The sequence below is a fragment of the Argopecten irradians genome, chromosome 8 (genome assembly GCF_041381155.1).
Source record: "Argopecten irradians isolate NY chromosome 8, Ai_NY, whole genome shotgun sequence".
In the NCBI taxonomy this organism is placed as follows: Eukaryota; Metazoa; Mollusca; class Bivalvia; order Pectinida; family Pectinidae; genus Argopecten; species Argopecten irradians.
Genome location: NC_091141.1, coordinates 36,033,975 through 36,051,139, shown reverse-complemented (window position 1 = coordinate 36,051,139; position 17,165 = coordinate 36,033,975). Strand labels below are relative to the sequence as shown.

The following is a 17,165-nucleotide window of genomic DNA, read 5'->3' as shown; positions in this document are numbered from 1 at the left end:
GTAGGCGATACCGCGCGGGGGTGGAGTGGGGGGGGGATCGCTTGTAGGTGGGAGGAATTAATGTTTTGCACAATTTTAGGAATGGTCTTTTATGCTTTGGGATTTTTCCTTAATTTGAGATATCTTGTTATAAAAAAATAAACAACAAAAGAACAACAAAAAAAAAACAAAAAAAAACAAAGACAAAAAAATTTGTGCCACATACCATTGGTCTTATCCATGAACACTTTCCACAACCTGAAAGTTTTCGCGACAAGAAACGTTTATTGAGTTGACAAACTTCGCACAGATCGGGGAATTATCACCGGTATTCAAAAACGATGAAATCACCAGAAATTCAGCTGATATCTTGTGGTGACAAATATCAATGTACATGGGCGTAGGAAGCAGGCAGGGGGTAGGGGGGCAAACATGTATTTTTGCCCCCCCCCCCCCACATTTTCGCCGAAATGTGCACATTTGAAAGAAAAATGGGTCCTCCTGCACATTTTTGAACTTCATTTTAGAAAATTTTCCACTGCGCGGCGCGTTTCCTAGAACGTTTAAGCACGTAATGTTCAAATTTTTTATAATGAATATTCAATACACACGAACTAGACTGAAAATGTCCATTAAGGAATTATACTATTACAAAAAATGCTTCTTAAAAGATTAATTTGTTTTTGACACAGCAAGGCAATCAATTCATTATTATTTTTAGTTACACTGCAATGTGCAATAGTCGGTTGTAAAAGCCCACATGGGCTTGTGTTGTCATGTGTTTTAACTATGTACCAATTTTAAATAAAATTTACTTGACTTCATCATTTCTAAATGCAGGTTACTTTAAATCGAAAAATTACCGTGTTAAGAACTCTTTAAAATCATCAAAATACTTTGTAAAACTCATTTCAGCCATTCCAAATCGTAATATTTTTTCTCGGGGGGGGGGGGGGGGGGGGGGGGGGCCCCCGGACCACCCAAACACCAAAATCTTGCGCCTTCGGCGCTCGCAAAAACATCAAAATACATCATAAAACTAATATCAGTCATTCAAAATCGTAATATTTTTCCAGGTGATACCCCGAACCCCCCAAACTTATACGCTAATTTGCATATTCATTAATTTCCTGTTAGCGACGCCACAGACTATAGATGTGTACAAGGATTATATGTAATGATATATGAAAAAAAGTATACGTATTTGGGGGGGGGGGGTACGAAATATTAGGGACCATTACCCCCCATTACTGACGTTTCATCGAACCATCCATACCCGACTTAACCGCCTACATGATATTGTGGATACGGTACATTTATAGTAAGTTTTTTGTAAATTCATTTTCACCGTGAAAATCAGGATTGACAGTCCTCCAGGGTTTAATTTGAAATCACTTTATTATATTTCCATTGTGCGGTTTGGAGAAGAATTGTCATAGTCAACCTATTGCCGGGCGGGAGTTTTTAAAATTTGCACAAATGGTTATTATGCTGTTATGCTAGATCCCACTATATATTAGATAGTGATTTCCCATTATCTTTTAAAAAATAAAAATATATCACAAAGAAAATAAGATTCTATCACGTCATTTATACATATACATTAAATCTGAAATTTGGCGCTAGGTCTATCAAAACTGCAGGGTGCTGTGCTTGATCGGTCATTGTTCTAATATATTATCATCAGTAACGAACATGTATATGAAAATGTTGAATTGTTGGAAATATTGAATAATTAGATGTTTTCAATCAATAAATACATAATAATATTCATGTATAGTTTATTTTTTGGGAAATATGTCCCGTTTTTTTTTTTTTTTACTTTTTCATAATGTAAAATGCTTTATCCTCGTGTCGAATAAATTTTGATGTTTGAGATGTTAAAAATAGATAAAACACTGTAGGCATCGATAGTGTATCTTCGTTTTCTGTGGCACACACGTGTGTCCCCGCTCGTTTGACTACTAAATTTAGTTTTGACGCAAGGCCCGGAAGTCAGATATCAGCCAATCAGATTACGTCTTTCATTGTAGCCTCAATCTTAGCGCGCGATTTGACCGCCATTGCTGTTTGTTTACCAATATTTTGCCCATTATATTTTCCACGTCTGCATATTCAGATTTGTTAGATATGAAAACACAGCCCTAGTGTTGTTATGGAAGTACAGATGAATTGTGTTTTTGGCGATCGGTATGTCTAATCTGCCGGAAGACCGGTAAGTACAGCAATATTCCTACATTTTTTCTTTGTATGTGGCAGGGGGACCATTTCGGACCCTCTCTCTATATTTCTTTCTTCGTGTGATTAAAGCAAACCAAGATACTTGATTTGTTTATTGATGATCATACAAATAGAATAAACACGCATTGTAATTAATGAAATTTTGATTTGGCCAACTGGTCAATGAAGTTTTCTGATTCAGCTGGTCATAGATGCTCGAGGGCATTGACTTCATATTGTTAAACATACTTCTCTTTGCCAGGAATGAATCTGATTCTAAGCCTGTAAATAACAATGTAAACTTTTTAAGTCACTGTGTATTATGAATGCGATTTAGTTATTATGTTACTAATTAATGAATCAATGTGAAATTTTATCGCATTGTCATTGCTCTGATATTTGGCTCTTTTCTGCGCGTGCACGTATTCTACACGTCAAAAATCACCAATGGCAATGATGTTTCACGTGCGCGTGCGGAGCACCATATCAAGAAAATGGCTTGCGGCATTGTTTTTTCTGTCAATTGCGGCAACAGAAGATTTACAGTTATTTTGTTAAATTTACTTAGTTGGGAGATTTAATTGATTCCAACAAAATGACGTTCGTTTACAGCTACCGAGATAACACATATCACAGGATTATAAATGAAAGGTAAAATGTCTGTCCCAAAATCATCGACATGTTGGACGAGTTTTAACAAATCGGACCCAATTAACCTAATTTGCCATATAAGTGTAATGTAGTATTCTAGTCTACATTTTAGTAGGCCTTTGTCTCACACTGTGCATAGTCAGCAATTATTGAGTGGGAAAAAGAATTATGAAAACATGTCAGACTGCCTTCCTTTAGGATAAAGGCAAAATAGGTTATTGAATGATTGATTTATTTTACAAAACTGAACTGAATTAATTATATCAGGCACCTGTAATGATTTCGTTGATGCATATTATTTTCCAGAACTGCAGCTTTCAGCAGACAGTCTTTCAGTAGTGACGAGGACTCTGATGAAGGAGAGCATATTGATCACGATTATAATGCTTCTCACAATTACGGATATCGGTTCATCAATAAAGGACGTTGGACAAAAGAAGAGGTGATGAATTAGTGAAATTAATGTACCTGCACAAATTCACATTGTGCTTTATTACTAATTATAAGTTAAGCAATGTTATTTTAAAGCAAGATTTCCATATATGTAATTAATGTAATAAACTTTATCAATATCTTAATTTACAGCGATGTGATCATGATTCTTGCTTTTTTTAGATGATTTTGATTTTCTCCAGCTTAGATTGAACAACATTTATAAGAAACAAGTGATGTCAGATGTGATCTGAAACAGCATAAAATGACACAGAGGGTTCCCTCGCAATAGTCAAGAGATTTCCTCCCATTGCTAATAGGATCAATCACATCTCTCAGTCTGTATTTAAATATTTATATTGAAAATATTTCTTTTAGAAACATACTGGCTTGCGAATCATTATCGTGAAAAAATGGAAATTTTTCTCAATTTTTTTTCTAAACGTTGCATTTAGAGTATGATTTTTAGGCATCTAAATAATTTTTACCTCACAACAGTTCATTTAATTCCATCAATTTATAATCATTTTTTTAAACAAAAACAATCGTTTGAAAAAGGCTGTAACATATCGTGATCACGTCAATTTACTGTACCCATTATCGTGATTTAAAAAAAAAATATTAAAAATAGTTTGGTGTGATGAAATAATAAAATTTAATATCAACATATATTCACAAATTTCTAAGTATTTAAGAAAAAAAAATTGATGTGAAAATATTCATGGAAAAGAGAGAAAACATGTCTTGTTTGCCACCAGTCATATCTTAAGATTATGGTCGATTATGACATCACAGGGTAATGACGCCCGCCATTTCACGATCTACGCTCTAGCAAAATAACGAATGATTTTAACATGTCTTCGTGAATGCTTGGCATTTTGAATAAATAATAAGGATAATTAAATGATTTTCGGTGGTTATTGATTTTGTAAACATTGAAATAACAAACAAAATCAACATATATAGTGTTCTACCTTATATTTTGTCATCTGGTTAAAAGCGCTTAGGTGACCCTGACCAGCGTTCTTTTGTGTCAAGTTATTAAAATTGTATTATCTCCCTTCCAACTTAAGTTTTTTTGTACACCGTTGTCTGGCATCTTTGTACACCGTTGTCTGGCATCATAGGAAGCAGACAATATATGAATCAGGACTATTTATCTTAGAATAAAGCTGATATCGCGCTTCCCCCTGACTAATGTCATTCTTGTGAGGTAAGATTTACAGAAATTTGCCATTTTTTAATTTTTATCTGAATGTTGTCGTTAATTTTGGTATATTATCTTTCTACTCACAAGAAATATATGAAAGTTGCATTTTGTATATTGTGCCATTCAAAATCAAGATAATGAGTTGCGAGCCAGTACATGTGGTTGAAAAAAAAAATCACCTTTCCCTAAAAAGTCTAGATGTATTCTTATATGAAAGAAAGTCTTTTGGAGTTAAAATTCATAATTAATGATTGAGATGAATCATATGATGTTTAACTTTTCATTAAAGGATGAGAAGCTAAAAAAGGTTCTAGAATATTGCGGAACACAAGACTGGAAACTTGTGGCAAAGTATTTCGTGGATCGTACAGATATTCAGTGTCAACATCGCTGGCACAAAGTCTTGAATCCTGCCCTTATAAAAGGACCTTGGACAAAGGAAGCAAGTATTTTGATTGATAAGAATTCAAAAGACAATTAATCAATGCAGTATTAAACAAATTTATGAAGAAAATATTTCTGTGGGATACTTCATACATCTTGTTGGAAATTTTGTCTTTAAATTGATGGACATATTCTATTTGAATTTGTTCTTTCATAAAAAAACAACGATTCGATTCAGTTTATGGAACAGTTATTTACACTCAGACTTTAAGCCTATATATGTAGCAGGAAATTGTTATTAATGTTGATTTAGAGATAAATATTTAATGAATATCTTTTGTTTCAATAGGAAGACGACAAAGTTGTAGAGCTTGTCCAAAAGTTTGGCCCAAAAAGGTGGACTCTTATTTCCAAGCTTTTGAATGGTAGAAACTGGCAAGCAGTGTCGAGAAAGGTATACACTACATTGTCAACTGATGTTTGATTTAAAGTGAATAGTCGGGCAAAGAAAACCAGTCTAAATGCATTCATTGGCCTTCCAAAAGTTCTCACATATCAATACAACGGTCAAGTTCTGCTTACGTTTCCCAGTTCTGACCATTGGAAAAAAGAAAGTTGAAAGCATTGAAAGCGAGGCTGCGTGGAAATGTAACCACGGACATAGTCAGCCGGGAGGACTTTTTAGGATTCTTACACTTTAAATTAATTTCTTTGTACGCAGACAATTTTTGAGGAGAGATTTTATTTTCCTATTTCATAAGAAATTATACTGGATACAATTCACACCATTTTTACCGGCTTTAGCTATCCTTGCCCGACTGTTCAATATAATATAAAAAAAAAAATACAAAAAATATGAAATACAGCATTTGCCTAGAGCATTTATTGGGTGACATCCTTGATACTCCAGAGGTCACATCAGTGATAGTAACCCTTGGAGTATCGAGGATGATTAGACGGGTAGTTTATAGTAAATATGATTATGCAATCACCTCTAAACCGAAAGCAAAAGATCATTTTATCAGTAAAAAAACATGACACAAGTTTTGTCAACATGTCATTTTCTGACCATTGTATTAGATAATTTTGGTAATGGATTACTCCCTGAACCAGTCAACTTCGAGTGCTTAGAATTAATACCTTCCTTACCTTCAATTATTTGACCTGTAATACAGTGAGACTTCTCTACCATGTTTCGAAACATCCACTCTATCAACAGCGTGGCTATTTTTAGATTTACAGTGCTCCCTGAAACGCTGTGATTGGTTAATACCGGCTAAGCTACATTGTTAATTGCAATCTTGTCACAAGTTGAGTCTGACACTCCAGTCCGTTCGGAAATTTTTGAATATAGCAGTCCTAAATCATAAAGACGAATGATAGTGTTCCTACTGTCATCATTTAATGGTTTCCCCTTTTTACAAACACGAACATTGACGTTGATGTCCATTATCTCAAGTCAAAATGGTTCAAGTTGTCGGTTTACTTTCGGTTTTGCGCCATCCTTTCGGCATGCTTGTATTGACCAATTACAGTCCGGGTTTCAACGAGCTTTCAGTAAATGAGAACTAAATCTAAAAATAGCCATGCTGTCGATTGAGTGTTTCGATACACGGTAGAAAATTTCTCGCTGCGTAACAAGTCAAACGTTTGACGATAAGGAAGTTCATAACTTTAAACATTCACAGTTGACTGGTTCGCGGAGTAATTTAAATGTGTGTTATTACTATGTATTACAGTTACTATAACATGCATGTATACAGTTTGTTAGTCAAACTAAATGCTGCCTGCTGTTGAATCCTTTCTTAACAATCAAACTGATAACTTCTAAAGCATTATGGCCTAATAATATAACACTAACCAGGGATGTGATTCTTCCTCTCTTCAGAGGATTTCATTTATCAAATCATGTTGGTTGTGTCTCATTAGTCAAGAGATTTCCTCCCTTTGCTAATCTAGGATCAATCACATCCCCGATTATCATGTTTGTTCGAATTTTTATATTTCAGAAAAATGATTGGCTTGTATCTAGTAGTACTTGTAGGGATGTTAATGAAGATGTCTTTCTAATGATTGTTTTGCTATATATAGCTACAACATCTTTATTATAATGACTTAACTTTTGAAGGTGGCATAACCATCTGAATCCAGACATTAAGAAGTGTGCCTGGACAGAGGAAGAGGATCGCCTGATCTACTCTCTCCACAGACAGCTTGGAAACAGATGGGCTGAGATTGCAAAGTTCTTACCTGGAAGGTAATTCTGATAACTGTGATATATTGATTGATTATGATAGTACAAAATATACATGCTACAAAAGAGGATGTAGGCTAAATATTTTGCTTTGAAAAAAAAATCACAAATATTTTTGAGAGCTGAGGGTTTGCTTCAAATGTTTTCATATTTGTTTGAAGAGCAATTCAAAGTGCTATTTTTTAAAAGCACGACAGTCCATATTTTTGATAATGCTAATTTGAAAGTATAACTAAAGCATTTCAGTTTTCAAAGTTGAAAATTGATTTTATTTCTCTTCTTGTAAGAGTTTCCTCCTCATTGAGATACCAAAAATATTTCAAGTTTGGTACAGTGACATAAATAAATACCTTTGAAATAAAACTACACTTAGGAAATAGAAAATAGATATTACATCTTTCTCTTCACAGAACTGATAATGCAATCAAAAACCATTGGAATTCAACAATGAAGCGAAAATATGAAGATGAAAATTATTCAGAGCACCAAGTTGGAATATATGCACAAGCTTATACCCCCAGTACCTCAAACTACCAGTCAGTTCAGCCAGTACAGCTCTTTCCCAACTTAGGTATCCCCGTGGACAACAATACCAACTCTAACAGTACACCTGTAAAGTAAGTTGTTGGATGTTATTTAATCCTTATAATATCTGACATCATACAATATGATTATCATAATTGAATAAACATGTCTAGATGCTGAAAGAGTGAATATGACATTGATACCTGACAGCTGCAATTACCCAGTGAATTTAAAAACATGAATTAAAATTATCTAATAGTGAGCTATACCTATAATCAGACCGATTCATATAACCTCTTGAGATGGCATGCTGAAAAAGATGCATGTCATCTTGTAGATTTGACGCAATTATAGACATACTCTGATGTAGCCAGGGAAACTCCAAATTAATTAGACATTTAATTTGGAGTTCTTTTCTACACAAAACAAAATATTAAAAAAAAAAATGTTTTTCTCATCCACTTTTCAAAAGGATCAAATTTCCAAACAGACATCAGTAAAGATTTGCGCTTTCAGTATCTTGAGGAAGTAACTTAGGTTTTGACTGAAAGTCAGTGTGTTTTGAGAAATTTAGGTCCAGTTGTAAAAACCTTGGTATAAATTTATTTTTCTGTTCTAATGTTTATGCACGATATTATGTGTATTTTCAGAGGTGAAGACGGAACAATTGCTGAGTTAGGAGCTGGTTTTAGTGGTCTTTCCTCTCTAGACCTTATAAGTGGAACCGGATCAACAACTGGGGTCACCCCCATCAAGTTCACAGCTTTAAATAGCAAAGGTAATGACAAAAACTTAACACTTAGTGATACATTAAAACCCAGTTTTTTGACAGGTGATATTTTAGTTATTGTCCTAGTGTGAGGGAGGCATGAAGATTTGTTTCCCCGAGATAATCATATTTCCTGAGGGTGTTTCTCTATTACGATAATCTCTTTTCTGTTGAATTTTGTTCAATTTATTCACAACTCCATATACAGTTGCAGTTCACTGCGTCTTTGTAAATTCATTCCTGATTTGGATCTTTATTTTAACAGGTTACAGATTTGATGGGAAGGCTATCCAACGTTTAAAGAGTCCCGGACGTCTGATTCCCATTACATCCCCCGTCACCTCCAGATTCTCCAAACCAGCAATCCTAAGAAAGGGAAAGAGGAAGGTATAATTGTCTGTTTGATATTGTCTGGTTTATTCCATTAATATCCTAAAACATATTCTAAATGAGAGCTCAATTGTTGTAGTAGTCAAGAGGTCTAAATACACAGAAATGATTGAATCTATAGATAGGGATATATCACATTACGGTCAGCACAAAGCTTGATGAGTGCTGACCAGCCAGTTAAAGGGCTTGAGATATCCCTATATACATAGAACTCCTGTGTATGATTATTTTTCTGCATTATAGAAAGGATAGACTTGCAACATTATCTAGGAGTTGTTTTTATGCATCAAAATTGATGACATCATTGGAAATGTACATTACAGTAGACATGTACATGTGTTGATGATATTAAGGATTTATTTACTGTGTTTGTTATTCATATGATATAGGCTGAACCTGTGTCTTTATGACATCTGCTGACAATCTCTACAGTATAAGATGTTAAGATCAAATTTTGATGATAAGCGCACGTTGTGCAAGAAGTTTGGAAAGTTGCCCTGAATTTGCTCACTTTTCAGAATTTGGGGAAAAATCATTTAACATTGATAGTTATGCGAGAATCAATGATATATATTGTTCAATGGCTCATTTATATATTCTAGATTTGTGTAACTCAGAAGAGGGAAAAGGAAAGTGCTAAGACACCACGCACAAATTGGACAGATATGTCCAGAGGTGTTCCTGTTGTTGGGGATTCTGTCCCTACTCAAGCCTTCAAGGAGAACATCAATATATTCTCAATGGACAAAACTCCTCAAGGAAAGCCGCTATCTCCCTATTCATCGGATGATAAAGAAGAACATTTGACACCCAAAGGAACGCCTATTAAGAATTTGCCATTTTCTCCGTCACAAGTATATGTAATAAAAAAAGAAACTAGTACTTTCAAGATTCTGAAATAATTTTGTAGGAAATTGTGAATAATTTAGTGTGAAAAATAATACCAAAAATGCAGATGTTAAATTTTTTTTTGTCTTTATGCACAAGCTACTTTATTCTTTTCAGGATTTCTATCAAGATGTTTAATGTACAGTCTTATTCCGTCTTTACACATTAAAGTTACTTCCCTTGAGGTTAGGTTAGGTATCCATTGTGACATCATTATTTCGTGAGTGAAACTTTGCGTCGTATTCTTTGAAAAGTATGGTGTTACACTTACAAACTCATGACACCAGAAGAACAGATAACTATGTAATGGTATTCAAATAGAGAATAATCCAATTTGACTTTATTTTACAGTTTCTGAATAGTCCTGAAATTCCCTTTGGTAAAATAACTTCTACACCAGTATGTAACCAACTTCACATGACCACACCTACCAACAACAGTGTGTTGGATACTCCAGAGATCAAACACGATTCAAAGTAAGTCACACATGGAGACAAATTCATCCAGTCATATAAATTTGAAATTTTCAGTTGATATTATGGGAGGGGCCAAAAGGGATAAAATTGGCTAAAATTTCAAAAATCTTCTTCTCCACTCACAGATGTGATAGAATCAAATACTCTTCATAGATAGAAAGGTCTTAAAACCTTCTACAAAAATTGTGAATTATATGATCCTGGGGTCTCAGGTTTCCCCCTGGGGAGGGGGTTAAGTTTACTACAGTTTATATAAGAAAAACACATTTATGAACATTATTTTTCATAGGAAATTAGTCAAACTTTTTGCCTGAAATAGCATTTTAACACAATATCCATATTGGTCCTGGCCGACCCCCAGGGGGCAGAGGGGCGGGGCCAAAAAGGGGTCAAAATGGTTAAAATTTCAAAAATCTTCTTCTGAATTCACAGATTTAATGGAACCATATACTCTTAATAGATTGGAAGGTCTTAAGGCCCTCTACAAAAATTATTGTGAATTATATGACTCTGGGGTCTCGGGTTTCCCCCTGGGGAGGGGGTTAAGTTTATTATAGTTTATATAAGAAAAACACATTTATGAGCATTATTTGGTCATTTATAATAGGAAATTAGTCAAATATTGTCAGAATTATTCCTATGAGATGGCCATTGAATTCTATTAACAAATTTTCCATGACTGACCCCCAGGGGCCATAGGGGTGGGGCAAAAAGGCGTCAAATAGGCTAAAACTTAAAAAAATCTTCTTCTGAAATTCTGGAACTGCTAGAATCAAATACTCTTCATAGATTGGAAGGTCTTAAGGCCCTTTACAAAAATTGTGAATTTCATGATCCTGGGATCTCAGATATTCCCCTGGGGAGTGGGTCAAATTTACTATAGTTTATATAGGAAAAACACATTTTTGAATGTTATTTGCTTATTTTTCATAGGAAATTAGTCACACTGGGTTAGAAATTTTAGCCTGAGATTTTATCGTCATAAATATATTGGTCTTGGACAACCCCCAGGGGCCAGAGGACCGGGGCCAAAAGGGGTCTAATTGGCTAGATTTTCAAAAATCTTTTTTTCTGAATTCACAGATTCGAAGGAACCAAATACTCTTCATAGACTGAAAGGTCGTAAGGCCCTTTACAAAATTTGTGAATATCATGGCCCTGGGATCAGAGATATTCCCCTGTGGAGGGAGTCAATTTTAGTATAGTTTATATAGGAAAAGCACATTTATGAACATTGTGTGCTTAGTTTTAATAGGAAATAAATAAAACTGGGTTAGAATTATGAGTCTGAAATCATGTAGATTTTAGATATACATTTGTACATTGAAATTTAATTTTTGAACATTTTGCTACACCAAGGGATTTCTACTGCACGCCGAGGATCCGTAGATCTATACTGAATGCCACTCCGAGGACGCCCACACCATTTAAGACAGCTCTAGCTGAGATGGAAAAGAAAGCCAGAAATTTTAAAGACATTGTGAGTAAATTTAAGTATTTTTTTGATAAATGAGACACAGAATTTTGTTTTTCTAGCCCAAAGAAAGATAAATGCTGTTAGTCTTGCACTTTAATTTTCAAGTATTAATACTCCTGTCAATACATATATTTGTGGTAACTGAAAGTTCATTATTTATGCTTCTGAAAATATTGCCAACTAGTTTAGCATCTAGCTATGAAATTGAATAAATTTTTACCAAAAATCAATTTTTAAAATATTCCCAAAATACTTATGAAAACACTTAATTACATTTAACTCTAAACGTCTGGGATGCGAGACCTTGTTACTGACCATGGATTTCAGGTTTACTCCAATTTACCTCCACCCTGAAAACTGAGAAAGTCCTCAAGTGGCCTTTGCTGTAATTATTTAAAGCCATAAACCATAACTCCTTATACATTTCCTGTCTATAGTGGTCAACCTGTATCTATTGTAGAGTCCTGGACAACTAGATGACCTGAATGAGATGATTAAGGAGGACACTGGTTACGAGGGAGATCTATCAACCATGGACTTCAATCTCACCCCCAAGGACAACAAACAGAGTAAACAGGTGGAGAAATATTCTTCATTATTACAAGCTATATGGATGGTTTGAATTTCCCAAAAGTCTAAACAAATAATGTACAGTTGGGATGGAGAGCTTGTTAAGTTATACTGTTATACACTTTATTTTTGTGAGATAAAATTTTCATATAGTTTTGCGAAGAACTAAATGAGAATTAAAACGGTTTGCGAATATAAAAGTTCTCAAAACTGGTTTGATATGGAAGTAAAATACTCTTTCATATGCTTGGTATGAAGGATGGGGATATACTTACACCCCTGGAGTCACTAAATTAGGTAATTAAGTTAACACATTAGGTGAAAATATCCTTATCCTTCATACCCGTGTATGAAAGAGTCTTATATTATTTTGTCACATTTGACAAGTCTGTTTTCAAACAAAAATTTTTTAGGGCGTTGCCATTGTTTTAGTTCAAGTTGAAGTACATAGAGCATTAATTTGATATTTTGCTTAAAACGTTTATGACTTGGTCCTTTCCATTGCCACCACAGGAAGATAAAAACAAGAAGGCGAGACAGTCCCTGAAGTGGCCAGTTTCTGAAGGATCCATCTTCAACAGTGCCGAGTCCCTCCTTATGTCACCAGAGACTCCGGTATGTCATAATTAGAAACTTTGGCCAATATTAATTTATATTTTATGGAGATTCTATGTTGAACGTGAACTTATTTTATAATTGCAGCATAGACTCAATGTTTCAGTGTATTATTTTTTAGGTCATCTGACCCAAAGGGTCAAGATGACCTAGTCAAGATGACCTATTGTCATCGGGCACTGTCCCTCGTCATGCGCTGTGCGTAAACTTTTGCTTTAAATCGCTACTAGTCAAAAAGTTCTTAAAAGTTTTAACCAAATTTGGACAGGATGGGCGGGGCCAATAGGGGAAATTTTGGTTATTCTATAAAACTCTACTGGTCACAAAGTTCTCATTGGATTTTGCCCAAATTTGGTCAAAAACATCTTTGGGGGAATGTGAAGAGATTTTGTATAAATGATGGCTCTGATCCTCCTGGGGCCTGAGGGGCAGGGCCCAAAAGGGGAAATATAGGAAAATTCCTTCAAAAAGCTACTTGTCATAAAGTTCTCATTGAATTTTGACCAAATTAGGCCAGAAAAACATTCTAAGGGGAAAGGGAACAGATTTTGTATAAATAGTGACTCTGACCCCTGGGACCTGAGGGAGATGGGGGAAATAGAGGAAAATTCCTTTAAAACACTACTAGTCATAAAATTTTGAATGACTTTCAACCAGATATGGTCTAAAATATCTTTATGGGAAGGGGAACAAATTTTGTATAAATGGTAACTCTTACCCTCCAGGGGCGGGGAAATAGAGGAAAATTCCTTTAAAACACTACTAGTCATAAAGTTCTTTTTGGATTTTGACCAAATTTGGTCAGAAACATCCTTTAGGGAATGTGAACAAATTTTGTATCAATGATGGCTCTGTTAAAAGATAGTTACATCTGTGCTGACATTAAAAGAAGTTATTTTACAAACGTACATACCAGAATGTATAAGACTTTATCAGACAAGGCCATTAGATTCTAAAAGGTAGTGGGCCTTTAACTTTAAACTTAGCATATGATAGATGACGTTACAAACAGTTATAATAATTTTCATTGGCTGAATAAAGAAGATTCTTTCATTATCCTTGAGCCAAGAGTATGACTGGAATTTTAAATTTACAGCCAAGCTTAGAGAGCATCAAACACAACTCTGGGTTTGCTATTGAAGCTTGTCTTAATTAATTGTACTGTATAGATTAACCAAACTTTGACCTGATTCATAAAATTAAACAGGTTTAGTATTATTCCATCTATCACAAAATGTTGTGGTTCAATCAATGTATGTTATGTAACACTTTTATATGTTATTGTGGTAACTTTACATGATGAGTTTAAGTATTTAGTCATTGACTCTTGATTTGTCCTCATTTTACTATCCAGAGTAAGTCCTTGATTGGAGACACCAGTATCCTGTTTTCCCCGGCCTCTATTTATTAATCTGTCCTCATTTTACTATCCAGAGTAAATCCTTGATTGGAGACACCAGTATCCTGTTTTCTCCGCCCTCCATTATCAAGGAGACACTGGCTGAGGAAATCATGGAAGATGTGTTTGCTGTCCCAAAATTTTCTAATCAGGAAAAGGCAAAGGAGGTGAGTTTTTATAAATATTTCTGTAAAAGGGGGGAAATCCAAACTTAGATAGAAGAGCTATGCTTGGATAGATATTAAAAAATAGAACATCAAGAAATTTCTTTGCAAATGATTCTAGAAAAAAATTGTTTTCTATTCCAGATGCGCATTGGCAAGAAGTCTATAAAGCGAATAAAGTTCTCTGATAGTGCTTCTGTAAAGTCAATCGTTAAGGTAAGATTGAATAGCGTCCCCCTTTTTGACACCTCGATTTCAATTGCCCAGGCATATATAAAGACCAAAACTACACAAAAATGTATAGATTTCCAAAACAATTTCGTCCTATTAGCACCTTTTCATTCTTTTCCATTTGTATACGCCCTGAGCACTTATTGGGTCGAATACGGTAATTGTTAAACAGAACAGTAACGTCTAATTTTAGAGAAATAATCTTGTATGCTATGACAGTCATAAAGTAAATGAGTATTTCATACTGAGATTTCTTCATAAGCGCCGCCACGCACCTAACGATAATGTTGAATTTGTAGCCGCCCTCATTTTAACTTTAAAATAATTTTATCAGTGACCTACATTTTGACCTTTGACCTATATCAAACATAGATTATTTATGTTTCTAATTTAAAGATGCTCCACCGCTGACAAATGGTATTTTTTCACTATCAAAAATAGGTGCAGACGATTTAGTATTTTTCTTCAGTTACAAAAGTTACTTACTTTACACCATTACCACCATTGCAAAGGTTAAGCTTCTAATTTTACTTCAAGTTCAAAATATGAAAAATAATTAATTGCATCCCGAAAAAATTCCATAACACTATATCCTATATGGAATGAAGTACTGATTGCGCATGCATCAAAGGCGAAATAGATTATTTTATCTTATTTGTTGTGTTAATTAGGCATATATATACACGATCAAACACCTATAATTGTTCAAATTATGAATATCATTTATGCTCTGTCGGCGGTGGAGCATCTTTAATGAAAACTAAATCTTTTTAACTTGTTTCCATAGAAACAAAGAATTTCTTACTGAAGGCATTTCAGATGTGAAATTCCATGTTTGATGTCTGCCTTCTACTTTTAAAAGAGAAATCTAATTCAGATATTTCAATTTTTCCTTTCAGCTTGATTCTGCATTTGAGCGAGTTGCATGTGGGAAGTCTGATGACCAGGTGGCAATGACAGATCTTGCTCGTCGTTTCCTTACTCAGAAAGGAGGCATGCTTTTAGCATAAAAAGCTAGTGTTCAGCTGGTGCCTTTGTGACAATGGGTGTTGTAATTCTGTGATAAACTGACTTTGTACGGAAACGAGAAGAAGACTACATACATGTCCTTCTCTGTGAGGGATTCCTGCAATTTTGCATCTAACAGACTTGCATAAATGGCTTTTAAGTATTTAAAAACATGAAAAAAAATATTGTACCTGAGTATTATATTCTGTTGTATAAAAATTGACAAATGATTACTGCTGCTTTAATTTGTTAACGCCATTGATACACATTTAAGTTAATGTATATAGAAACTCTTGTTTATCTACTTTGCCTGTAAAAGTAGACGATAGAGCCCTATATGGCAACTAGTTACTTTTTCTCCCTTACAATGTGGATGTTTATTTCAAAGACAAGGTACTGTGAAAACTGAAAAGATTCATATTTTCACTGTAGATTGAATAGTTTTTGGTGTGCATGTTTTTTTTAGTGCTATGTTATTGAGGAAAGTTCAGTTTCAGTGTCAAATTCGTACTTGTTCTTAATTTATTTTCTTTTGTTGTGATATGTGTTGCTGTCGTAAGAATACAAATTACGGAAAGAGTTAATGTAGTTTAGAAAGTATCATTGTAAAACTACCATCTTTATGCAGTAATAAATTTGCACATTATAGATTTGAAAAACATCTTTAAATACAATATATAAAGTCAAAATTCCTCATCTTGGAAGAATAACAGCGTTTATTATAGGAGTAAATATATTTTAAAAAAGGAGTACATATGCTTTTATACAGTTTCTGTTATTTTGAGAGAAAAAATGGCTAATTATAATGTGATGGAAATGTCCATCTGTTATCTCATTGAAAATTTAAAAGTTTTGAAATAAGAAAGTTTTGAAAAGTTTTTTTCATATTACTGAGTGCTCGCAGATAATTCTATCATTGTTTTTTCTTGGTAAAAGTTTAATATTGTTACTAGCTTAGTTGTGCATGCATGTGTAGAGAATTAATTATTTTTAAAAGTTGCATCAAAGTTTTAAAATTTTGACATTATCATTTGTAAACGTAAAAAATGAGTTGACAAATTCATACTGTTGATCTGCCACCTAAACTCAAATTATGAGTTTGAATTTGACATATAGGAAGTGATGCCACAAGTTTGAGAATGTAATATGAAAATGGTTTGAGAGAACAATGCTATTGTCTACAATAGAAGAGAAGAGAATCTACCAATTAATACAGAATATAGTACAAGATCCTTATTCACCTCAATTAGGCTCATTGTACAATAATTAAATCATCCACATCTTGTCAAGAACTTGCAAAGAATTTTCATATTTTATAGTATGATAGATATTTTTACTACTATTCAAGTATTTTTGATTTGTATGTCAAATTGCTCAGATCAATTTTAAAAGACATTTTAAAAAGAAAAGAGGTAATTTTTGAGAAAATTATACATTTTTTTAACATCTATAGAAAAAACTGTTTTGTAACATTACCAAGTTGTAATACTTTTTTTCATCGTCAGTTTTGGAATTTGTGAAAT

General features: G+C 33.9%; 1 protein-coding gene across 1 annotated transcript; it reads left to right on the top strand.

Moving 5' to 3' along the window:
• Positions 1-1,790: 1,790 nt before the first annotated feature.
• Positions 1,791-16,668, top strand: LOC138330236 (transcriptional activator Myb-like). The gene is given in 17 exon segments (XM_069277702.1): positions 1,791-2,194; positions 3,157-3,292; positions 4,782-4,934; positions 5,226-5,306; positions 5,308-5,330; positions 7,005-7,133; positions 7,541-7,747; positions 8,306-8,433; positions 8,690-8,811; positions 9,417-9,668; positions 10,054-10,178; positions 11,538-11,658; positions 12,116-12,232; positions 12,739-12,840; positions 14,275-14,406; positions 14,548-14,619; positions 15,534-16,668. Coding segments are annotated over 17 exon segments (2,034 nt in total). The 5' UTR covers positions 1,791-2,171; the 3' UTR covers positions 15,645-16,668.
• Positions 16,669-17,165: the final 497 nt, after the last annotated feature.